The 21,955-nt window shown below is 42.2% G+C and overlaps 1 protein-coding gene across 2 annotated transcripts in view; it reads left to right on the top strand.

Annotated features, from left to right (window-relative positions):
- Window positions 1-21,955, top strand: part of GABRA1 (gamma-aminobutyric acid type A receptor subunit alpha1) — a 355,042-nt gene that overhangs the window by 162,210 nt on the left and 170,877 nt on the right. For both annotated transcript variants that reach the window (XM_077474085.1, XM_077474084.1), the window contains exons 5-6: window positions 2,198-2,418; window positions 17,513-17,595. In XM_077474085.1, the coding sequence (XP_077330211.1) occupies window positions 2,198-2,418; window positions 17,513-17,595 (304 nt within the window). The remainder of the gene's footprint in view (window positions 1-2,197; window positions 2,419-17,512; window positions 17,596-21,955) is intronic.

Below are 21,955 nucleotides of genomic sequence, written 5' to 3'. Positions count from 1 at the left end.
TCTTGAGCCTCCCCTGGCTCCAATTACATTCTCATGTGCTGGATTGGTCCTTCTCTCAGTTACTCATCTGGTGGCCCTTTTTTAATTCCTGACCAAGGTCATGCAAGCCAAATCTCTTTTAGCTGTCTCCAAGGTTTCCTCCTCCTTTCTGGCTCCCTAAGTGGATTACTGAAATATCTTCAACAAAGTGCAATTCTGATCAGTAAACAGTGCTTGGCCTCTACAACTGTGCACTCAAACTTATAACAGGATGCTTGCATACTATGCAGTCACTAAAAAATATTTGTGGCTAATGTCTCTCCGATAATGCACTCTACTTTTATTTGCTGCCTATTTAAGTGTTCGCGTACTGTCCTGATGGTGGCCAATTTCTACCAAAAATATAACTAAAGTGTATATTTTGTATATTTTTGGAATGAATGGGGATAGTAGGGGTGCAGGGAATGGGTCTCTGTCATACAGAGACAGACAGTTTGTGAGTAGGTAACCGGCACAGCCCAACCTGGGCTAACTCCATAGCTAGGAGCTACACTTTTTAGAGGGTTTGCACTGACAAGGCTCACACCTAAGTGAAACGTTTGAATCTGTGCAGAGATGGACAGAAGACCTTAGTGGACAAAAATTGACAGGAGGCTGAGTATAATGAATTGTGTTGATGTGATGCTGAAACCCCCTGTGAGGAAGCCCTGATGTTGTTGGTTAATAAAAGTGGGCAGTAAGCCCTAGAATGTAAGTTGAAATATGAACCACTGGGCTTTAATATAGGGCAGGAAGTTTAAACACTTGTATATAATATTAAAAGTAGAATTCATTCCCAGTCACTTAAAAATCAATAAAACACGGTATGATGTACATGGTACAAGAATCATCTACCACAAGGGTGGAAACATTGCAGCTTCCTTATTTCTCACCCCACTAATAATTTACCTTTATAAAACAGCACAAATCCAACAGTTAAAATTCACATCATAATTTTCTAATCCTGGTGGCCATCCAGCACCATAAGTAGGGGCCTGCTACTTATGATACACATAATAATTAAATGTATTCAAATATAAGTGATAGTGTTATACACATTCATCTTATACAGAGATTGTAAAAATAAGGAAAGGCCAAAGGACCAAATGTCTCCAGTGTCATTTTAGAACACCTATCCAAGCTATATAACCCAACCTTTTCATGAGCTGAAAGATCAACACAACCACTAGATATAATTCTCCTAAAATAAGCAATATTGTACATACTACTAGATGAAAGGGTGTCTATCTATAAAAAAAAATAACACAATTAGAAATTGTTCAAATTCCCAACTTGATCATAAATAAAATATGTCTCTGAAATATATTATTGAAACATCCAAAATCAAATCTCCAAAATTAGTGTCCCTTATAAAAATGACCTTCTATGCTACTTATTGAGGCTAGGGCAGTGCCCCCACAGTTCATAGGGAGCTACAATAAAACATAAACATATAATTAGACACTATTCCCTATATTAAGCTCTTTCCCCATTAGTAAAGTCAGAATATTCTTAAAGATGAAATTCAGGTTCAGTTATTTTTACATAGTTACAATGGTCCAGCTTGAACCAATGTACATATGCATATGCCATACTTGATGATCCCTCTAGTAGCCGGAAATCAATACAGTAGGCATGATCTCCACCATATACAATCAGATTGCTTTGCTTAAAGTACTTGCTGGACAGATGTCTATCTTTCTACATAAGGACCAGTTATTCAAACATGTAAAGTCTCTACAGCAGATGGCAAAAGGAATGATTCCTTTACCTTCTTAAATACCCCTGCCAAGTGCAAGCCATACTAACTTTCAATAGACACACAGTCCAGCTTTGGAGGTGTGCCACCATAAGAAGCAGTTTCCTATAGTGGCACACTATTAAGAGGAGGAATCAAGAGTGTTGGCTGGGAACACCAGAAGAGAAAGTTATGAACTGCTTTGTGCAATATCGTTGTACAGAAATATCCATTACAACTGCTTTAAGCCATTCCTCATCTTTAGATTTTAAATATCTTTTAGTAGTAGGTTAAAAAAAATGGCAAAATATAGTTACAAAATACAATGCCATTTTTAGGATTCAGCTGGGAACTTTTCCATACAAATAAGTGTATATCTATTTATTTATTGCTCAGATGTATTCATTGTAACATTGTATTTCTTTATTCTTCCACAAACAGGAATACACAATTGATGTATTTTTTCGACAAGGCTGGAGAGATGAAAGACTCAAATTCAAGGGCCCCATGACAGTCCTCCGTCTTAATAATTTAATGGCAAGCAAGATATGGACGCCAGATACGTTTTTTCACAATGGAAAAAAATCAGTGGCCCATAATATGACCATGCCAAACAAACTCTTACGGATAACAGAAGATGGGACTCTGCTTTATACAATGAGGTAAAAGTGTCTCCAAACCATATGCTGAAATGTATTTTGATGTATTACCTAGTTTATAGAAGCTTGCAAATATTTTGTCACTGTATAAAAAACATAATTTTGTAACAAAAAAAAGATTGCATAGACAGAATACATTAAGACTAATAAGACATCAAAGAAATGCCAGAGGTAAGGCATGTTTCATTTCAACAGTCCATCCTCCACTGTATTCTATACAACATTTATTGTCTGTATGTGATAACAAATAAGCATATTATTATTTTATATAATTGCATCCTTATAGGATTTTTAAATTCACTATCTATCTATCTGTCTATCTATCTATCCATCTATCTATCTATCTATCTATCTATCTATCTATCTATCTATCTATCTATCTATCTATCTATCTATCTATCTATCTATCTATCTATCTATCTATCTATCTATCTACTGCTAGAACTGCTGCAAAATCCATCTGCCCTAGTCAATGTGTTTGCAAGTAGAGAAGAATTTATACTTGTACATAATGGAGTATAGCTAAACTGATTTGTGCCCTGATACGTAAAGGGAATCTGTATTTTTAATATTTTTTTTAATATGCAGGGGAAAGAGATCTTATGAAATTATTTGATTAGTGTGTGTAATTTATAAGAATAAACTTTGTTTCTATGCAAAGTTTTTAATTATATAGCAAGAGACCTACCGTATTTGCTGTGATTTTTCCTGCTGTAAGGTTTATGGATTTGTGTCCTCTTATGCAAAAATAATGAGGATTATGCATAGTTTCACCTATAGCAGCTGCCATTCCCTCAGGGATAGTATGCCTACAGGTGCTTGGCTGCCCCCAGGACTTAGGGTACTGTGCTATATTTTCAGAACTGGGATTTACTCCAGGAACCCAGAAAGGAGAGTTCACGTACCGTGTCAGATGGTTTCAAGATGATAACATTCAAGGTGGATGCTGTGTGTAGGAGTGGCCAAGACTGGTGACTGATGGGTTATCAGTGGTCTGAGCTCACATCAGACCGTCACAAAGTATGTTATCAAGGTAAGGAGGTCAGGGCAGACAGCAATCAGAAGCGTATCTGTATCCAGGAGAGTGTCAGGTTTGGTGTCAGTCAGAAGAGTAATCTGTATCCAAGCAAGGCACAGTAACAGGGTACCAGTTCAGGTCAGTAAGAGAAACAACTCAGAGTCAAGGTAAAGCAGGGCACAAGGTACAGGGGCCAGGCAGCAAATGCTATCACAAGCACAGATCCTGGGACTTGTGATGTTCAATAAGGGCATCACAGTCCCACCAGACAAACAGAGAAGAGGAGGTGGAAAAGGAGGTGCAGATCTGCTGCTTAGAAATGAGGACACCTCCTGCTGCCAGACAGTGAGAGTGGAGGAGCTTTGCACACACAATCCAGGAATGGAAATCAACAAAATGGCAGGCTGTAGAAAGACTGCAACAGGCACAGAAGCAACTTAAGAAATCATAGGAGTCCACCTAGAGCTCCTAACACCTGTTTAGGAGCACTGCGCGGTGTTGTGCCTTAAGGATTCTTTTATGTCACAACCTGTCTACAAAACATGGTCTGTCTCATTGGATATCAGACTGATGCTCATACAGACATTTGGGTTGGTATTGGCACAGTTAGGAGTCTGTGATCATGGCCCTGAACACATTGGGTTACTAACCCCTTTTGTTTGGTACTGGATATACCCCAATTCGGTTCTCTGACTTCTGCTAATACTTTTATAGCATTTTTGGGATTGTTATCTGCAGCCTTAAATTTGACAACTTTGTTTGGAGAGCAGAGTAATTTAGGTCAAGTGTCAAATTTTTTCACAATTACCATGATGATGATTTTGTGAATACCTGGTAATGTCAACTTCTTCCTTCAAGTATATCATGCTACTTCCAATCTTCTTGCCTGAATTTCAAAAAAATCTCAAATGCCAGTAAAACTAAAACTTAATTCTCACTGGTAGGAGCAGCAGAAGCAAAGAGCAGAGAAAATAACAGGAGGAACTTCATATTGTAAATCTTAAAACTTAAGTTTATTCTGCTTATATTTTGCTTCCCTGTCCTCCTTCATCAACATTATAATTGATTTTATAACCTCCCATTTTCATTACATACCCTATTGTAGACCATCACAAGGTCTCTGTGTTTCTGTATGCTATGCAGGCAGATCATTGCTGGTGAAAGCTGCTGGCAGGGTGCAATACATACAGTATCTTACACAAGTGAGTACACCCCTCAGATTTTTGTAAATTTTTTAAATATCTTTTCATGTGACAACACTGAAGAACTTATACTCTGCTACAATGTAAAGTAGTGAGTGTACAGCTTATATAACAATGTAAATTTGCTGTACCCTCAAAATAACTCAACACACAGCCATTAATGTCTAAGCCGCTGGTAATGTCCAAATTGGACCCAAAGTGTCAATATTTTGTGTGGCCACCATTATTTTTCATCACCTTTACCGTCAGCTTCTTTAGCAAGGCAGCGGTCATTGTGGAAGTGTGTTTGGGGTTGTTATCATGTTGGAATACTGCCCTGTGGCCCAGTCTTCCAAGGGACGGGATCGTGCTCTGCTTCAGTATGTCACAGTGCATGTTGGCATTCATGGCTCCTTCAATGACCATGACACTCCCACCACTATGCTTGACTGTAGGCAATACATACTTGTCTTTGTACTCCTCACCTGGTTGCCACCACACACACTTGACAGCATCTGAACCAAATACGTTTATCCTGGTCTCATCAGACCACAGGACATGGTATCAGTAATCCATGTCCTTAGTCTGCTTGTCTTCAGTAAACCATTTTCAGGCTTTCTTGTGGCTTCATCTTTAGAAGAGGCTTCCTTCCTTCGATAGCCATGCAATTTGATGCAGCAATTTGATGTAGTGTGCGGCGTATGGTCTGAGCACTGACAGGCTAACCCCCCACCCCTTCAACCTCTGCAGCAATGCTGGCAGCACTCATACAGTGGTGTGAAAAAGTGTTTGCCCCCTTCCTCATTTCCTGTTCCTTTGCATGTTTGTCACACTTAAGTGTTTCGGAACATCAAACCAATTTAAACAATAGTCAAGGACAACACAAGTAAACACAAAATGCAATTTGTAAATGAAGGTGTTTATTATTAAAGGTGAAAAAAAATCCAAACCATCATGGCCCTGTGTGAAAAAGTGATTGCCCCCTAAACCTAATAACTGGTTGGGCCACCCTTAGCAGCAACAACTGCAACCAAGCGTTTGCGATAACGTGCAATGAGGCTTTTACAGCGTCCTGGAGGAATTTTGGCCCACTCATCTTTGCAGAATTGTCCTAATTCAGTTACATTAGAGGGTTTTCGAGCATGAACGGCCTTTTTAAGGTCATACCACAACATCTCAATAGGATTCAGGTCAGGACTTTGGCTAGGCCACTCCAAAGTCTTCATTTTGTTTTTCTTCAGCCATTCGGTGGTGGACTTGCTGGTGTGTTTAGGATCATTGTCCTGCTGCAGAACCCAAGTTCGTTTCAGCTTGAGTACACGAACAGATGGTCGGACATTCTCCTTCAGGATCTCTTGGTAGACAGCAGAATTCATAGTTCCTTTTATCACGGCAAGTCTTCCAGGTCCTGAAGCAGCAAAACAGCCCCAGACCATCGCACTACCACCACCATATTTTACTGTTGGTATAATGTTCTTTTTATGAAATGCAGTGTTCCTTCTACGCCAGATATACTTGGACACACAACTTCCAAAGTGTTCCGCTTTTGTCTCATCGGTCCACAGAATGTTGTCCCAAAAGTCTTGGGGATCATCAAGATGTGTTGTGGAGAAATTGAGACGAGCTTTGATGTTCTTTTTGCTCAGCAGTGGTTTTCTCCTTGGAACTCTGCCATGCAGGCCATTTTTTCCCAGTCTTTTCCTGATGGTGGAGGCATGAACGCTGACCTTAACTGAGGCAAGTGAGGCCTGCAGTTCCTTGGACGTTGTTGTGGGGTCTTTTGTGACCTCTTGGATGAGTCGTCGCTGCGCTCTTGGGGTAATTTTGGGCGGCCGGCCACTCCTGGGAAGGTTCACCACTGTTCCATGTCTTCGCCATTTGTGGATAATAGCTCTCACTGTGGTTCGCTGGATTCCCAAAGCTTTGGAAATGGCTTTATAACCCTTTCCAGACTGATAGATCTCAATTACTTTCTTTCTCAATTGTTCCTGAATTTCTTTGGGTCTCGGCATGATGTGTAGCTTTTAAGGATCTTCTGGTGGACCTTACTGTGTCAAGCAGCTCCTATTTAAGTGATGCCTTGATTGTGAACAGGTGTGGCAATAATCAGGCCTGGGTGTGGCTATAGAAATTGAACTCAGGTGTGGACAACCACAGTTATAGTATGTTTTAACAAGGGGGGCAATCACTTTTTCACACAGGGCCATGATGGTTTGGATTTTTTTTCACCTTTAATAATAAACACCTTCATTTACAAATTGCATTTTGTGTTTACTTGTGTTGTCCTTGACTATTGTTTAAATTGGTTTGATGTTCGGAAACACTTAAGTGTGACAAACATGCAAAGGAACAGGAAATGAGGAAGGGGGCAAACACTTTTTCACACCACTGTATGTCTATTTCCCAAAGACAACCTCTGGATATAACACTGAACACGTGCACTCAACTTCTTTGGTCGACCATGGTGAGACCTGTTCTGAGTGGAACCTGTCCTGTTAAACCGATGTATGGTTCTTGGCCACTGTATTGCAGCTCAGATTCAGGGTCTTGGCAATCTTCGTATAGCCTAGGCCATCTTAACCTCCCTGGCGGTATGATTATGTCAGATTTTTATTCAATACGTTTTTATTGAAAGACATATTGCATATCACAATGAAGATGCAACCAACAATATAACAATATACTTTTGTAACATGTATCAGTGTAATATTTCTTATCACTTAACAATTGCCATATGTATAAGCAACATATACCCATTTATTTAAGAATGTAAATAAAAGCCTCACATTATTCCCATACGAGTCATTCTACATGGCAACGGGATTGGTATCCCTATATATTACGGGCGTTACCTCTGGAGGCTGTAAGTAAGGAAGATAGCAAGTTGTAGAAGAGAGAGAAGAGAAAAGGAAAAATTGGAGTAGATTATGTCAGATTTTTTATACAATTTTTTGCATGGAAATTTGGCATTTTATATTGTAGGCCTGTATGTTTTTAGGAATAGCACTTAAATCTGTCCTAACAAGAGTCTAGTAGACATCCCGGGTATGATAAAGTTTGAAGCACTAAATCATAAATTATAATATAATAAATAACTATAAATAATTATAAAAAATAACAAGATAATAATAATAAAATGTATTCAATAATGTAATCAAATCAAAAACACTGAAATTTGCTGACTTGCAGAATTGTCGCTGTTGTTACTTTCGGTGTTTGATGTTGAATTTCCCCACAAATCACTATCGCTCAATTCTGCAAGTGATTCTAATTTATTATCATTATTTTCTAGCTGCTCTACAACTGCTTCTGACGTAAAGGGACACTTTTTGGTTGCTATGGACATTCTCAAGTTTTCAGGCAGAAAGAACAGTATATATAATATAAAACTGCATGCAAGGCACTAGACAGACCACTAGGGAAAAATGGGATGTGAAATTATTTGATACAGTAATGTAATCTGTAAGATTACAGTGTACTGTATGTATTGTGTGTTTTCTTAACTTTTTGAATTTGGCACCATGCTCCATCCCCATGCGTCACCGCTCTCACAGGAAATGGAGCCCAGCCCTGTGATTAATAGAGTGGAGGACACAGCTCACACACAGCGGGGAGACATTGCAGGATCCTGGGGACAAGGTAAGTAACTTTTCTTGGATCCTGCAATGCGATCCTGAGTGTGGCTCGAGGTTACCGCTTTTGGTACTGAAAATTCACCCCGAGCCACACTCGGCAATACCACCAGGGAGGTTAATGTAGAGCAACAATTTTTTTTGGCCCGAATTTGGCCCAATTTGGACATTTTCACTTAGGGGTGCACTCACTTTTGTTGTCAGCGGTTTAGACATTATTGGCTGTGTGTTGAGTTATTTTGAGGGTACAGCAAATTGACACTGTTATACGAGCTATACGCTCACTACTTTACATAGTAGCAAACTGTAATTTATTCAGTGTTGTCACATGAAAAGATATAATAAAATATTTACAACATTGTGGGTGGGAGTACTCACTTTTGTGAGATACCGTAGCTTTGCGAAAACATCACAGCACCTGCCTCAGTACTCCTCCCAAGGAGTGGGCTTGCTCTTGGGAGGAGTTAGACAAAATTAAATTAAAAATGAAAATTGGTGATTGCATATCAGTCTAGAAGAGTAGGTATTCATAGGCAGACTGCATTTACATGAAGGTTGCTTTAGATCAGGGATCTGCAATTAGCGGACCTCCAGATGTTACAAAACTACAAGGCCCACCGTGCCTCTGCCTATGGATGTCATGCTTGTGGCTGTCAGGGTCTTGCTATGCCTCATGGGATTTGAAGTTCTGCAACGCTAATTGCATATCCCTGCTTTAGGTAATGCTCACAAGTGATGATGTGATGCTGAGCCTTCAAGGGGAAGGACAGGGCTGTCAGACTTGGAAGGAATGGATGAGATGATGTCGGATGCCTTCCAGCCAGAAAATTAGGCTGATTCTATCTGATTTGCTGCATCTTCAAATGTACACTGTGATAAGCTCATAGTCTGCAGTTAAATCAGAGTAAGCAATTTCATACAGGATGGGGGAGCCTGTATAACTGTGCATGACTGTACCAAGGCTGGAGTTCAGCTTTAAAGTGTAGCTAATTGTAAACCTTTTTTTCGTTTTGGATAGGGTTATAATCCCCATCAGTTTTTTGTAATCTGTATCCCATTGTGGAGATTTCCTATCACTTTCTGTCCATATCCAATACATGAAGTGAGAGGAAATCCCTCCAAAATGAGGGAATCCCAGTTTTTCCCTAGGACAATCAGAACTAGTATCCCTGTAGGAAGACGTCCTTCTTATTTACAATCACAATGGTAAACAGAACAAATAGAGAGGGTGAAGCTCCTTAAGAGGGGCACAGATAGCAATGAAAACTGACAGGTGTTCCAATGCCTCACCACTTTATCCAAAACAAAAAAAAAAAAGTTATATAAAACTTAGTAACATTTTAATATCAGAGCTGCAATGGCAAGTATCATCTGGCCCCTAGGAATGAGCCGAACACCCCCCGGTTCGGTTCGCACCAGAACTTTCGAACGGACCCCAAATTCGTACGAACTTTAGAACCCCATTGAAGTCTATGGGACTCGAACGTTCGAAATTAAAAGTGCTAATTTTAACGGCTAATATGCAAGATGCTGTTCAAAAAAGGGTTTGGGGACCTGGCTCCTGCCCCAGGGGACATGGGCCAATGCCTAAAATGTTTTTAAAAATGGCCGTTTTGGCGGGAGCACTGATTTTAATAACGATTAAAGTGAACAAAAAAGTTAAATATTCCTTTAAATATTGTGCCTGGGGGGTGTTTGTAGTATGCCTGTGAAGTGCCATGTGTTTCCTGTCTTTAGAACAGTCCCTGCACAAAATGACATTTAACGGAAATAACATCATTTAAAACTGCTTGCGGTTTTAATGTTATATCTGGTTCCTGCAATATGGTTGAAAATCATTGAGAAAAATGGCATGGGTAGCCCTCCCTGCCCATTACCAGCCCCTTTGGGTCTTGTACGCATATTAAGGGGAACCCCGTACCCATATTAAAAAAAGGAAATGCGTGTGGCCCCCAGGCCCTATATACTCAGAACAGCAGTATACAGGCGGTGCAAACAAGACAGGGACTGTGTAGGTTTGTTGTGTTAAGTTGAATCTGTAATTTTCAACTGGTACATATTTAAAGTGTAGCTCCAGTCAAAAAAAATATTTTTAAGCTTTTTGGAAAACATAGGGAAGGGTTATCACCCCTGTATAATTTGTTTTGTCGTCCATCTTTTTTCATTTCACTTGCTGTTGTCTCCTTCCGTTTGCAAGTAGGAGATGTTTGTAAGTTGGATGTTTGAAAGTAGGGGCCTGCCCTATGTGCTCTGCAGAAATGGCGGAACAAGGTGTTGGTTTTGCCATAACATTGTAAGCCCTCAAAGTGACTCTTGGTGGGTGCTGGAGCGCCCTGCTGTGAACGATTATATCAAGAATTGTAATTACATGCCATTGTTGAACAGTGGTAGAAAAATTTACCTTTGGTGGTTGTGGTGCTGGTGCCACAACACTATAAGTCCTCACAGTTACTCTGGGTGGGCACAGGAAGGGGCCCTCCTGTGAAATATTATATCAAGAATTGTAATTACAAGTCCCTGTTAAACAGGGGCAGAAAAATTGGGCCTTAGGCACTGGTGCTGGTGCCACGACACTGCAACCTCTCCCATATACTCTAGTTTTAATGCAGGAATTAGCCCTGCTGCAAAGCATTGCATCAAAAATTGTAATTAAACGCCCCTGTTAAACAGGGGCAGAAAAATTGGGCCTTAGGCACTGGTGCTGGTGCCACGACACTGCAACCTCTCCCATATATTCTAGTTTTAGTACAGGAATTAGCCCTGCTGCAAAGCATTGCATCAAAAATTGTAATTAAACGCCCCTGTTAAACAGGGGCAGAAAAATTGGGCCTTAGGCACTGGTGCTGGTGCCACCACACTGCAACCTCTCCCATATACTCTAGTTTTAGTGCAGGAATTAGCCCTGCTGCAAAGCATTGCATCAAAAATTGTAATTAAACACCGCTGTTAAACAGGGGCAGAAAAATTGGGCTGATGGCATCACCCAGAACCAGAAATGTTCTTCCAACATATCAGCGGAGGAGGAAGAGGATAGACAATCAACATAACAGGACAGTGACTCAACATCAGCATAGGCAGTCTTGAAGGGATGTGGTATTTAAAAAAAAATATTCCTTTACATCAGCTTCAGGTGCTTGTTAGCTGTGGGTGATCCAAGACTGATTCATCTTGATGAAGGTCAGTCGATCAACTGATTCGGTGGACAGGCGCACCCTGTGATCGGTAACAAAGCCACCAGCAGCACTGAAAGTGCGTTCTGAAAGAACGCTGGATGCAGGACAGGCCAGTAGCTCAATTGCATACTGTGCAAGCTCTGGCCAGTGATCCATCCTCAAGACCCAGTAAGCCAGAGGATTTTCGGTGGGAAAGGTGTCCAAGTCTGACCTTGCCCCTAGGTATTCCTGCACCATGTAAATCAGACGCTGGCGATGGTTGCTGGAACCGATCATACCTTGGGGCTGCGGACTAAAACATTGTCTGAAAGCATCGGTCAGACGGCCACCTTCTCCACCGCTCTTTCTGACCGATGCCTCAGCAACACGTTGTCCAGGACCAGGAGTTTGTAACCTCCCAGTCTCTGGGAACGCGTTGCACAGACCTTTCTGCAAGGCCTCCCGGAGATGTCTCATCCTCTGCTCCCTCTGCGATGGCAAGATAAGGTCGGCAACCTTACCCTTGTACCGTGGATCAAGGAGAGTGACCAGCCAGTAATGGTCCCTCTCCTTGATCCGAAGAATACGAGGATCCTTCCGCAGGCTTTGCAGGATCAGGGAGGCCATGCAGCATAGGTTAGCTGAGGCATTCAGTCCGGAGTCCTCTGGGTCACTAAGGACAACATGATCCGCAGCTACCTCCTCCCAGCCACGTACAAGACCACGGGTTTCTTGGGACTGTAAATCATCCCTACAAGACTGCTGCTGCTGCTGATGCTGAGTGCCAGCCTCCACCTCCATGCTGACACAATCATCCTCCTCCTCCTCATCCTCTTCCTGTGTGATGGGTGGCACAGCAAGAACACTGTCTCCTCTTCCTGCCTCTGTTCTGCCTCAAGCGCCCTGTCCATTATTCCATGCAGCGTATGCTCCAAAAGGTGGACAAGAGGTACAGTGTCACTGATGCATGCACTGTCACTGCTCACCATCCTTGTGGCCTCCTCAAACGGTGACAGGACAGTACATGCATCCCTGATCATGCCCCACTGGCGTGGTGAGAAAAAACCAAGCTCCCCTGACCCCGTCCCGGTGCCGTAGTCGCGCAGGTACTCATTGATGGCCCTCTGTTGCGTGTGCAGCCGCTGCAGCATGGCCAACGTTGAGTTCCACCTGGTGGGCATGTCACATATAAGGCGGTTCTTGGGCAGGTTCAACTCCTTTTGGAGCTCAGCCAGCCGAGCACAGGCATTAAATGATCAACGGAAATGCACACAGACTTTCCTGGCCTGCTTCAGGACATCCTGTTAGCCCGGGTACCTACCCAAGAACTTCTGCACCACCAGGTTAAGGACGTGAGCTACACAGGGCACATGGGTCAGTTGTCCCTGTTGGAGGGCGGAGAGGAGGTTGGTGCCATTGTCGCAAACCACCATTCCTGGCTTAAGCTGGCGTGGCGTCAAGCACCTCTCGGCCTGCCCCTGCAGAGCTGACAAAACATCCGCCCCAGTGTGGCTCCTGTCCCCCAAACAAACCAGCGCAAGCACGGCATGGCATCGTTTTGCCTGCGTACTTGAGTAGCCCCTGGAACGCCTACGGAGCACCGCTGGTTCTGAGGACAGAGCACTGGAAGAGGCCATGGAGGAAGAAGAAGAGGAGGGGTGGAGGAGAGAGGTGTGTCACAACCAATAGTAGCATTTTGGAGGCGTGGTGGCGGAACAACCTCCAACACTACTGCACCTTGTCCTGCATCCTTTCCAGCTGCCAGAAGAGTGACCCAATGGGCCGTGAAAGACAGGTAGCATCCCTGTCCATGCCTGCTAGACCATGAGTCAGCGGTAAGGTGCACCACCCTGTCCAGCGAGGCAAGGACATTGCCTTCCACATGCCGGTAGAGCCGGAATCGCCTTCCGTGAGAAAAAATTGCGTTTGGGGACCTGCCACTGAGGAACCGCACATTGTACAAACTCACGGAAGGGGGCCGAGTCTACCAACTGAAAAGACAGCAGTTGAAGTGCTAGCAATTTAGCCAAGCTAGCATTCAACCGCTGGAACTTCTTTCGCCGGTCCAGCAGCTGGGGCAGGGACATTTTCCTGCTATAATCGGACGTGGGTGTACTGCTAGCAGAGTGCTCGGAAGCACTTGGCTGTGACACACTTAATTCTACACCTTCATTCCTCTCAGAGCAGGTTTCAGAGAGGACTGAAGGTCTAGTGGGGTTGGAGATCCCAGCTGATGAGGAGCAAGGAGACGTCCTCTTTGTTCTTTGGTGTGGGTCTTTGAGGTACGCTTGCCAACGAGCTGCATGGCAGGTCAACATATGTCTGGTCAAGCATGTGGTGCCCAAGCGGCTGATGTTTTGGCCACGCGAGATACGCTTGAGACATATGTTGCAAATAGAAGCAGTGCGATCTGATGCACTCGTCTCAAAAAAGGCCCACACCAAAGAACTTTTAGAATAACGCGCAGAGGCAGCGCCCTGCACAGGCAGAGCTCTGCGGTGTGATTCAGTAGGTGTGCTGCCCCTAAGCTGGCCCCTGGAGGGCATCCTACCTCGTTGGACATGTGCCTCCTCCTCCTCCTCCTCCTCTCTCCTACAAGGCACCCACGTGGAGTCAGTGCCCTCATCATCCCCTCCCTCTTCATCGTTGGAGCAAACCTGGCAGTATGCTGCAGCTTGTGGAACATGGCTGCCAGATTGCTGTCCTTCTTGAGCATCCCCTCTCTCTGCATTCACGCTACTGCCTTCCTCTAGCTGAGTATCATCATCAGAGCCTACAAAACACTGGGCATCCTCCTGGAGCATGTACCCAACACTGTGCTCAAAGAGTTCAGGAGACTCCTCAGGAGGACGTGGTGGGTCTAGGGAAGGAGTCACTGATGATGACATTGAGAGGAGGGAAGACGATGCGTTGGCAGCTGCTTTGCTAGTACCCTGAGACTGGGTGAGAGAGGATGAGGAGTATGAAGAGGGCTTGGTCATCCACTCTACCAAGTCGTTGGCATGTTGCGGCTCAACATGTCCAGCTGCCGAAAAGGACAAGCGTGTCCCATGGACACGTGCTGATGAAGACGATGCACCGCGTCCACGACCAGCACTGTTGTCTCTAGACACAGAGCCTGCTTGCCTTCTTTTATCGGCTCGCGCCTGTCTGCCTCTCCTTGCTGGCCTTCCAGACATGGTAATGGCCTGAAGGGAGTTGGGAAAAACAGCAATTGGGTAGTGTATATTGTGCTGGAGGCACACACAACTTCCAATAACTCCTGCAGATGGCAGATGGCTCAAATAGAGAAGAGCTATGTAGGTGGATATAGAGGTGTATACTGGGTTCAGAGCACGCAGACAGCACGCACAAGCTCCTACCACTGACTGCAAGTTCTATTTAAAACGAGCAAGATAGTTTGCTATATAGGTGGATATAGCGGTGTGTACTGGGTTCAGAGCACGCAGACAGCACGCACAAGCTCCTACCGCTGACTGCAAGCTGTATTTAAAACGAGCAAGATAGTTTGCTATATAGGTGGATATAGCGGTGTGTACTGGGTTCAGAGCACGCAGACAGCACGCACAAGCTCCTACCGCTGACTGCAAGCTCTATTTAAAATGAGCAAGATAGTTTGCTATATAGGTGGATATAGCAGTGTATACTGGGTTCAGAGCACGCAGACAGCACACACAACCTCCTACCGCTGACTACAAGCTCTATTTAAAACGAGCAAGATAGTTTGCTATATAGGTGGATATAGCGGTGTGTACTGGGTTCAGAGCACGCAGACAGCACGCAAAAGCTCCTACCGCTGACTGCAAGCTCTATTTAAAACGAGCAAGATAGTTTGCTATATAGGTGGATATAGCAGTGTGTACTGGGTTCAGAGCACGCAGACAGCACGCACAAGCTCCTAACACTGACTGCAAGCTCTATTATAAAAGATAGATATATCGCTAGCTATATAGGTGAATATAGCGGTGTATACTGCGGTCAGGGAACGCAGAGAACAACCACTACAGAAGAGCAAGAACGAAAAATCGGCTGATAACGATCGGTGTATACTGTGTTGAAGGTACACAGAACACCCACTAACTGCTTCAGACGCCAACACACTACACAAGGACGCCGCGCTGGCGGCCTTATATAGTGTGGGGCGTGTACTACACAGCCTAAGCTATGATTGGCCATAGGCATCCTGCCTGTGGCCAATCATGGCTCTCCTCGCTGCCGGCGCTGTGCGGGGTCACAGTGCATGCTTGGCCAATCATGAGCCAGCAATGCACTGCACCATCACAGTGCATTGTGGGCCGTGAGCGCCACACGAATTTGGCGCAAAGGGCCCATATCGTTCGGAATTCGCCGAACGGGCGAACAGCCGATGTTCGAGTCGAACATATGTTCAACTCGAACACGAAGCTCATCCCTACTGGCCCCCAGTCTGTGATGCTGTTACCCTCCAGTCAAAGGGTAAGCTTATGTTTTCCGAAGAGATGCACTTGCTGCATTTGCTTGCAACCTGTTTTTCTATTGGAATAGAAGAGTTCATGCAATTAACATATAAACCGTCAATTGTGGCTGAATGATCTATGAGGAGCCCCAGTTATAATTATGCCAATAATATCATGCTTCAATATATCACTAAAATATTTCCCATGATTACAAACATGCAAGACATTAATGGATACTGTGGTAGGGATCCCAGTTGGTTGTTGGTTTGCTGGCAGCAATTAACCCATTGAGCTGAAGCTATTAATCAAGATTTTCTGGAAAGCTGTCTTTGCCTAAAGGGTTTGGCAGCCTACAGTATAGCATGTTCTAATAAGCAGGTATATTTGACCTTGAAAATAACATAAAATGAGTGCTTCTTTTTGGCAGCCATATTTTAAAGGACATGTTATATGACTTATGTTTCTTTTTTTAATAGTAGTAATAGGAGTAATTTGCATGATTAAAATAATCAGAGAATAGGGTTTTTGGCTTATTTAGTAATCAACAAGACCTAGACACTCAACTATGGATTGCCATGTGAACAACTGGCCTTTTTTTTTTTTTTTTAACGCAAAGCCGTGTGTAATCAAGATCAGCCCTGATTGAAGTCTTAGCTAGGTTCCTACATTTTTCTTCATATGCTTTGTATTTAAAAAAGCAATATATAATTTTTTTGGATGGAAACAAAAAATTGGTAGATGGATCTGTAAGATTCATAATGGTTAAATGGTAGTTTAATCCTACAGCAGAAACCGGAATCTATCTACAGGCACAAATCTAATTCTCAAAGAATATTTGGACAATGCAAATTTAAATTAGCAGTGGACAGTACACATCTGCATATGCTTTGATGGAAATAAGAGTATAACATGAAAACTGATTGTTACTTTTAGCCCAGGTAAAAATATATTGAGTTGGTATCATCCTATTGTAATCCTCCATACAATAAAACCAAGACAGAGATAAATGGGCAATTGGCAGCCTAACAGTGAAAGTGAGAGTGAGGGTGAGGGTGAGGGTGAGGGGGAGTAGGAGTAGGAGTAGGAGCCAATCGGTTGTACTGAATGCACATGTGAGGGCAAGGAACATTGTAAAAGGGGGTAGATAAGAGAGTGAGCTGAGGCATGAGTTAATCAGCTTCCTGCTATTTCTTTACCGCCCAGTCATAGCCTGGGAAAAAGGAGGTAAGCTAATTAAATTCATTAAGTGTAGGTCATCTGCTAGGTTCCACTGTGTGATAAAGCTGTGTGAATCTCAGTCGTGGATTGAAATAAAATTATTTATCCTGCAACTTCCCATGTGTGCCTTTGAACTGTCTATTTTACTTGGAATTCTGCTATGGATTTCTAAGTTCAATTCCCTGCATCAGGTGGAGCAAAGCACATCCACAGGTTCAGATGTATTGTAGTATTTAATTTTTTTTTACTTCAAGAATATGCAACAACATCAAGAAAGATGAAATTGGTGTTGGAAATAGGAGTCCCTAATACTACTACATAGAAATGTGAGCTAGTGTTTCAAATAAATATTCATCTAATGAAAATATCTTTTTACTCTAGGTGTAAGTGTGTTATTTTGTCTATGACTGCATTAAAAAAAATAATCATCAGTTTTAATTTAATACTCATAATTTTTTAGACTGACTGTGCGAGCAGAATGTCCAATGCATTTAGAAGATTTCCCAATGGATGCTCATGCCTGCCCCCTAAAGTTTGGAAGCTGTAAGTATTTTTGTCAGATAGTAAATGCCTAAGTACATCATCAGTGATGACTGAATCAGGAGAATCGCATATATTTATAACCTTTATGACTGTCCTGAAAATCTGCACTCAGATGTGTCTGCTGTGGAAGGAATCACATGACTCAGGTAGCCAACTAATCATGATTTAAATTGTTGAATCCCTGAAGAATGAAATTGCATACATAGTAAGGTAAATAAAAATCTTTATTATCAATGATACTTTATTTTAATATCACATTTATAAAAAAAAAAAAAAAATGGCTAAAAGTTAAAATTAGTAGCAAATAGCCACAAATTTCTCTTATCTGCAAATCAGCGAGATCCAACAAACCAGTTTGATCATCGCTACACGAGTGGTGCAATTCTCTGAATGTAATTTACTAAAGATGACTCTTCTGCAAGGTCACTTTTGTGTGCTTAAAGCCAGACTCTGGGCATAAAAGCCTTACTAGGGTTAAACCTTGCTTTGCATCAAAAGAAACTACTCATCATGCATGCTTTCCTTCAACATCATATTCCTTTAACATCATTGTGGCTCTACTTATGGACCTCCTAGATTTAAGCACCACAGGTCTCATAAATCCTAGTGCTGGGGTTGTGCCTTTGTCTTCTTCTCGTCTTGGCCATTTATAAAATAAAACCTCCCCAGATGTGTGTTTTGTGAATGAGCTGTAGGGGAGGGGTGTGGAGACACAACCACAGCTCTGGTGTCTCTAAAAGTCCTTCAATGCTTACTTCCAATTGGCCCAGAAACTAACAGATATGCCAGATGTAGAAGTTGGCCTACGTTAAGGGAGTTTGCTTCTAAAGAAAAGCAAGGTTATTGTGCCTTAAGTTTAGCTTAAGTTTGGGTTTCTAAACCCAAGAAAATAAACTTTTCTTCTTTAGATGATGTGGCTGCAATCATTTCTTATCTTGGGCTAAAAATGTTTGCTGTAGTTACAGAAAAATATTGTTTGCTCCTAATGGAAATCCTTAGCCTTCTCTTTGAGTTGAACTGAAATCTTAGGCAAGGTTATTAGCCCTTTCTGTGAACTACAAAATCAGACCTACCAACCTGTAATGAAAATGAGCAAACTGAAAGGTGTTTGTAGTGCAAATCAAGAGCCTAGTGTGACAACACTGATCTCCCTTTGGTACAGAACAGTGAGTGAGCATTGTCACCCCAGAGCAAGAAGTGTGCTACTGGTAGGATCACCAGGAGAAAATAAAGAGGAAAAACTAGTGAGGCCAATACATATAAGGACTGGTAAACTACATTATGTTACATTTTTGCTCATGAGTTTAGATTTATTGGGTGTAAAAATGCTAAACACAGGCATCTACAGGCACAAAAATGTGCACACATATAAAGACATATAGGGAGTAAAAAATGCTGTCTTAGTCTAGTGAATATCATGAAGCTATGTTCACTTTAACCATGTCAATACTGGGCACTTTTACCTTCCTTCCGGCCTAAGCCAATTTTCAGCTTTCAGAGCTCTCGCACTTTGAATGTCAATTGCGCAGTCATGCAACACTGTACCCATATGACATTTAAAAAAAAAATGAATTCACGAAAATAGAGTTTCCTTTTGTTGGCATTTATAGGCTAAGTTCAGATTTCTAAAATCTAGTCCCCCTATGTACCAAGATACCATTAACCCCCCTAGCGGTAATCCCGAGTCTGGCTCGGGTTAGGTTTTTACTGACAGCAGCGGTAACCCCGAGCCAGATCGGGATCGCATCGCTGGATGCAGGGGAGGACACAGGGAGAGTTACTTACCTTGTCCCCTGGATCCAGCGATGTCCTCCGCGCTGTGTGATCAAGCTGTCCTCCGCTCGATTCACAGTGCCGAATGCCGCCGAGCTCCGTTCCCTGCGACGTTACGGCGCACGGGAGCGGAGAACGGCGGCAAATTCAAAAAAGTAAAAACACACAAAACACACAGTACTGTATTAAAAAATACACACCCCCTTTGTCCCTAGTGGTCTGTGCAGTGCCCTGCATGCACTTTTATATTATAAATACAGTTTTTTCTGCCTGAAATTTGGAGATTGTCCATAGCAACCAAAAAGTGTCCCTTTTTCAGTGTTTTAGGATTTGATTACATTATTGAATAATTTTTATTATTCTTTATTATATTATAAACTTTATCATACCCGGGATGTCTGCTAGACTCTGGTTTCAACAGATTTAAGAGAGTTATTCCTAAGAATTACGGGACTACAATATAAAACACCAAATTTCCATGCAAAATAATTGTACCGCTTTCAGCACCTAAATCCAGACTGAATCATACCGCCAGGGAGGTTAATGTACCTTGGTTGCAGAGAAATACAAGATTTCTTTAATTTTGAGAACAATGCCTTACCTTAGCCCTTGCTATATGTCTTAGAAAGCTTCAGAGACTCACTGGTATAGATTTGAGACAGAGAAATCAGTAAGACACAGTAAGGAGTTTACCAGCTGACCTCATTAGCACACACCCTTCACCCACCAACTAAGGCTGGCCATACACTATACAATTCTCTTATTCAATTTTCTTTAGATTTACCTTCATCTATGTAGTGCAAGGGCCTACCTGACTGCATGCACATTGAAAGTGTTTAGGTTTGACCTATTGTATGCTTTTGGTAAATCTAATAGAAAATGTAATAAGAAAATTGTATAATGTATGGCCAGCTTAAGGTTTCAAAGCATTTCTCCACGCATGACTGGTTTCCAGAGTAAAAAATTGCAGTGCTAAATAAATGATAATCAGAAATCATTCATTAACCACTTCAGCTCCAATGACTTGGCTGCAGAATGACCGGGCCATTTTTTGTGATTGCATCGCTTTAACTGACATTTGCATGGTCATGCGACATTGCACTCAAACAAAATTTTTTCCACAAATAGAGCTTTCTTTTGGTGGTATTTGATCGCTTCTGAGGTTTTATATTTTATGCGCTATAAACAAAAAACAGCGACAAATTTTGAAAAAAAAAACAATATTTTTTTTTTAAAAAAAGGCAATTTTTTTCTCAGTTTAAGCCAATATGTATTTTTCGACATATTTTTGGTAAAAAAAATTGCAATAAGTGTATATTGATTGGTTTTATGCATAAGTTATAGCATTTACAAAATAGGGGATAGATTTATAGCATTTTTATTATTATTATTATTTTTTTTACTAGTAATGGGGATTTTTATTGTGACTGCAACATTATGGCGGACACATCAGACAATTTTGACACATTTTTGGGACCATTGGCATTTATACAGTGATCAGTGCTATAAAAATGCATTAATTACTGTAAAAATGTCCCTGGCAGTGAAGAGGTTAACACTAGGGGCGATCGAGGGGTTAACTGTGTTCTCTGGGAGGTGATTCTAACTGAAGGGGCAGTGGGCTGATTAGAGGAAGTGACAGATCATGGTTCCTAGCTAATAGGAACACACGATCTGTCATTCCTCTCAGAACAAAACATGGATTTGTGTGTTTACACGCACACACTTCCTTGTTCTGTCCCTTGTCGTGACCATGAATCCACCAAATGTACCATGGGTATATTTTAGCTAGGGGTGGGAACACAATACCATTGTGTAAAAATGTTTACAATGGCTTCCATTAAGGAGATGTTTATCGCTCCCCTGAAGGAGCGTTGAAAGCATTGATACCACATATCCTGACTCTTCTTCCAGATCCAGTTCCCAGTTCCGAGCATAAGTAGGTTTAAAATGCCCTGGCCATAATGGATATACCTCCACTCTAATCCATTATTTTAGAGCATCGCTGTTCATATGCCGTCAGACTCAGGGGATTAGGTTTGTTGGACCAGATGGAGAACAGACAGTGTGAAATCTGTGAGTGTCTGAACTGCTATGAGGGGGGCACCTCTAATTTGCTTACACAATATCCAATAGTAAGGGGCCCCACTGGGTTAATGAAATGGCCTATTCTTAATAACTCCTTATTTAGTCACCATTTAGGTGTTAAGGTGTTAGTGTTCATACCAGGTGGAAAATCCGGGTTATGAAATAGGTGCGCTAATGGACAGAGATCAGAGATTAGAGAGGTATGTTTATATAGGAGATCACAAAGCTAAGGAGTGCTAAGATCGGGGGTCTAAGTTTTGATGGGCTCCAGAATAGGAAGTCTATGGTGTGACGGGGAACCATTTGTGTTTCCATTAGGCACTAATCCAGCTTAGGGTAATGAGAATAAACAATAGAGATCTGACCTACCTGATAGTACCACCACATATTAGGAAGCACCCGTCCCCCTTGAGTTTTCCGTCTAAAGAGTATATCCTTATTAGCGCAGCGGTGACCTTTGGTCCCCCAAACAAATCTGATTATTTTAGATTGAAATTGA

The sequence above is a fragment of the Lithobates pipiens genome, unplaced genomic scaffold, assembly GCF_037356315.1.
Source record: "Lithobates pipiens isolate NorthernLeopardFrog02 unplaced genomic scaffold, aLitPip1_a1.2 Scaffold_8, whole genome shotgun sequence".
In the NCBI taxonomy this organism is placed as follows: domain Eukaryota; kingdom Metazoa; phylum Chordata; class Amphibia; order Anura; family Ranidae; genus Lithobates; species Lithobates pipiens.
Note: the sequence above shows the minus strand (reverse complement) of the source record. Positions and strands in the feature narration are given on the sequence as shown.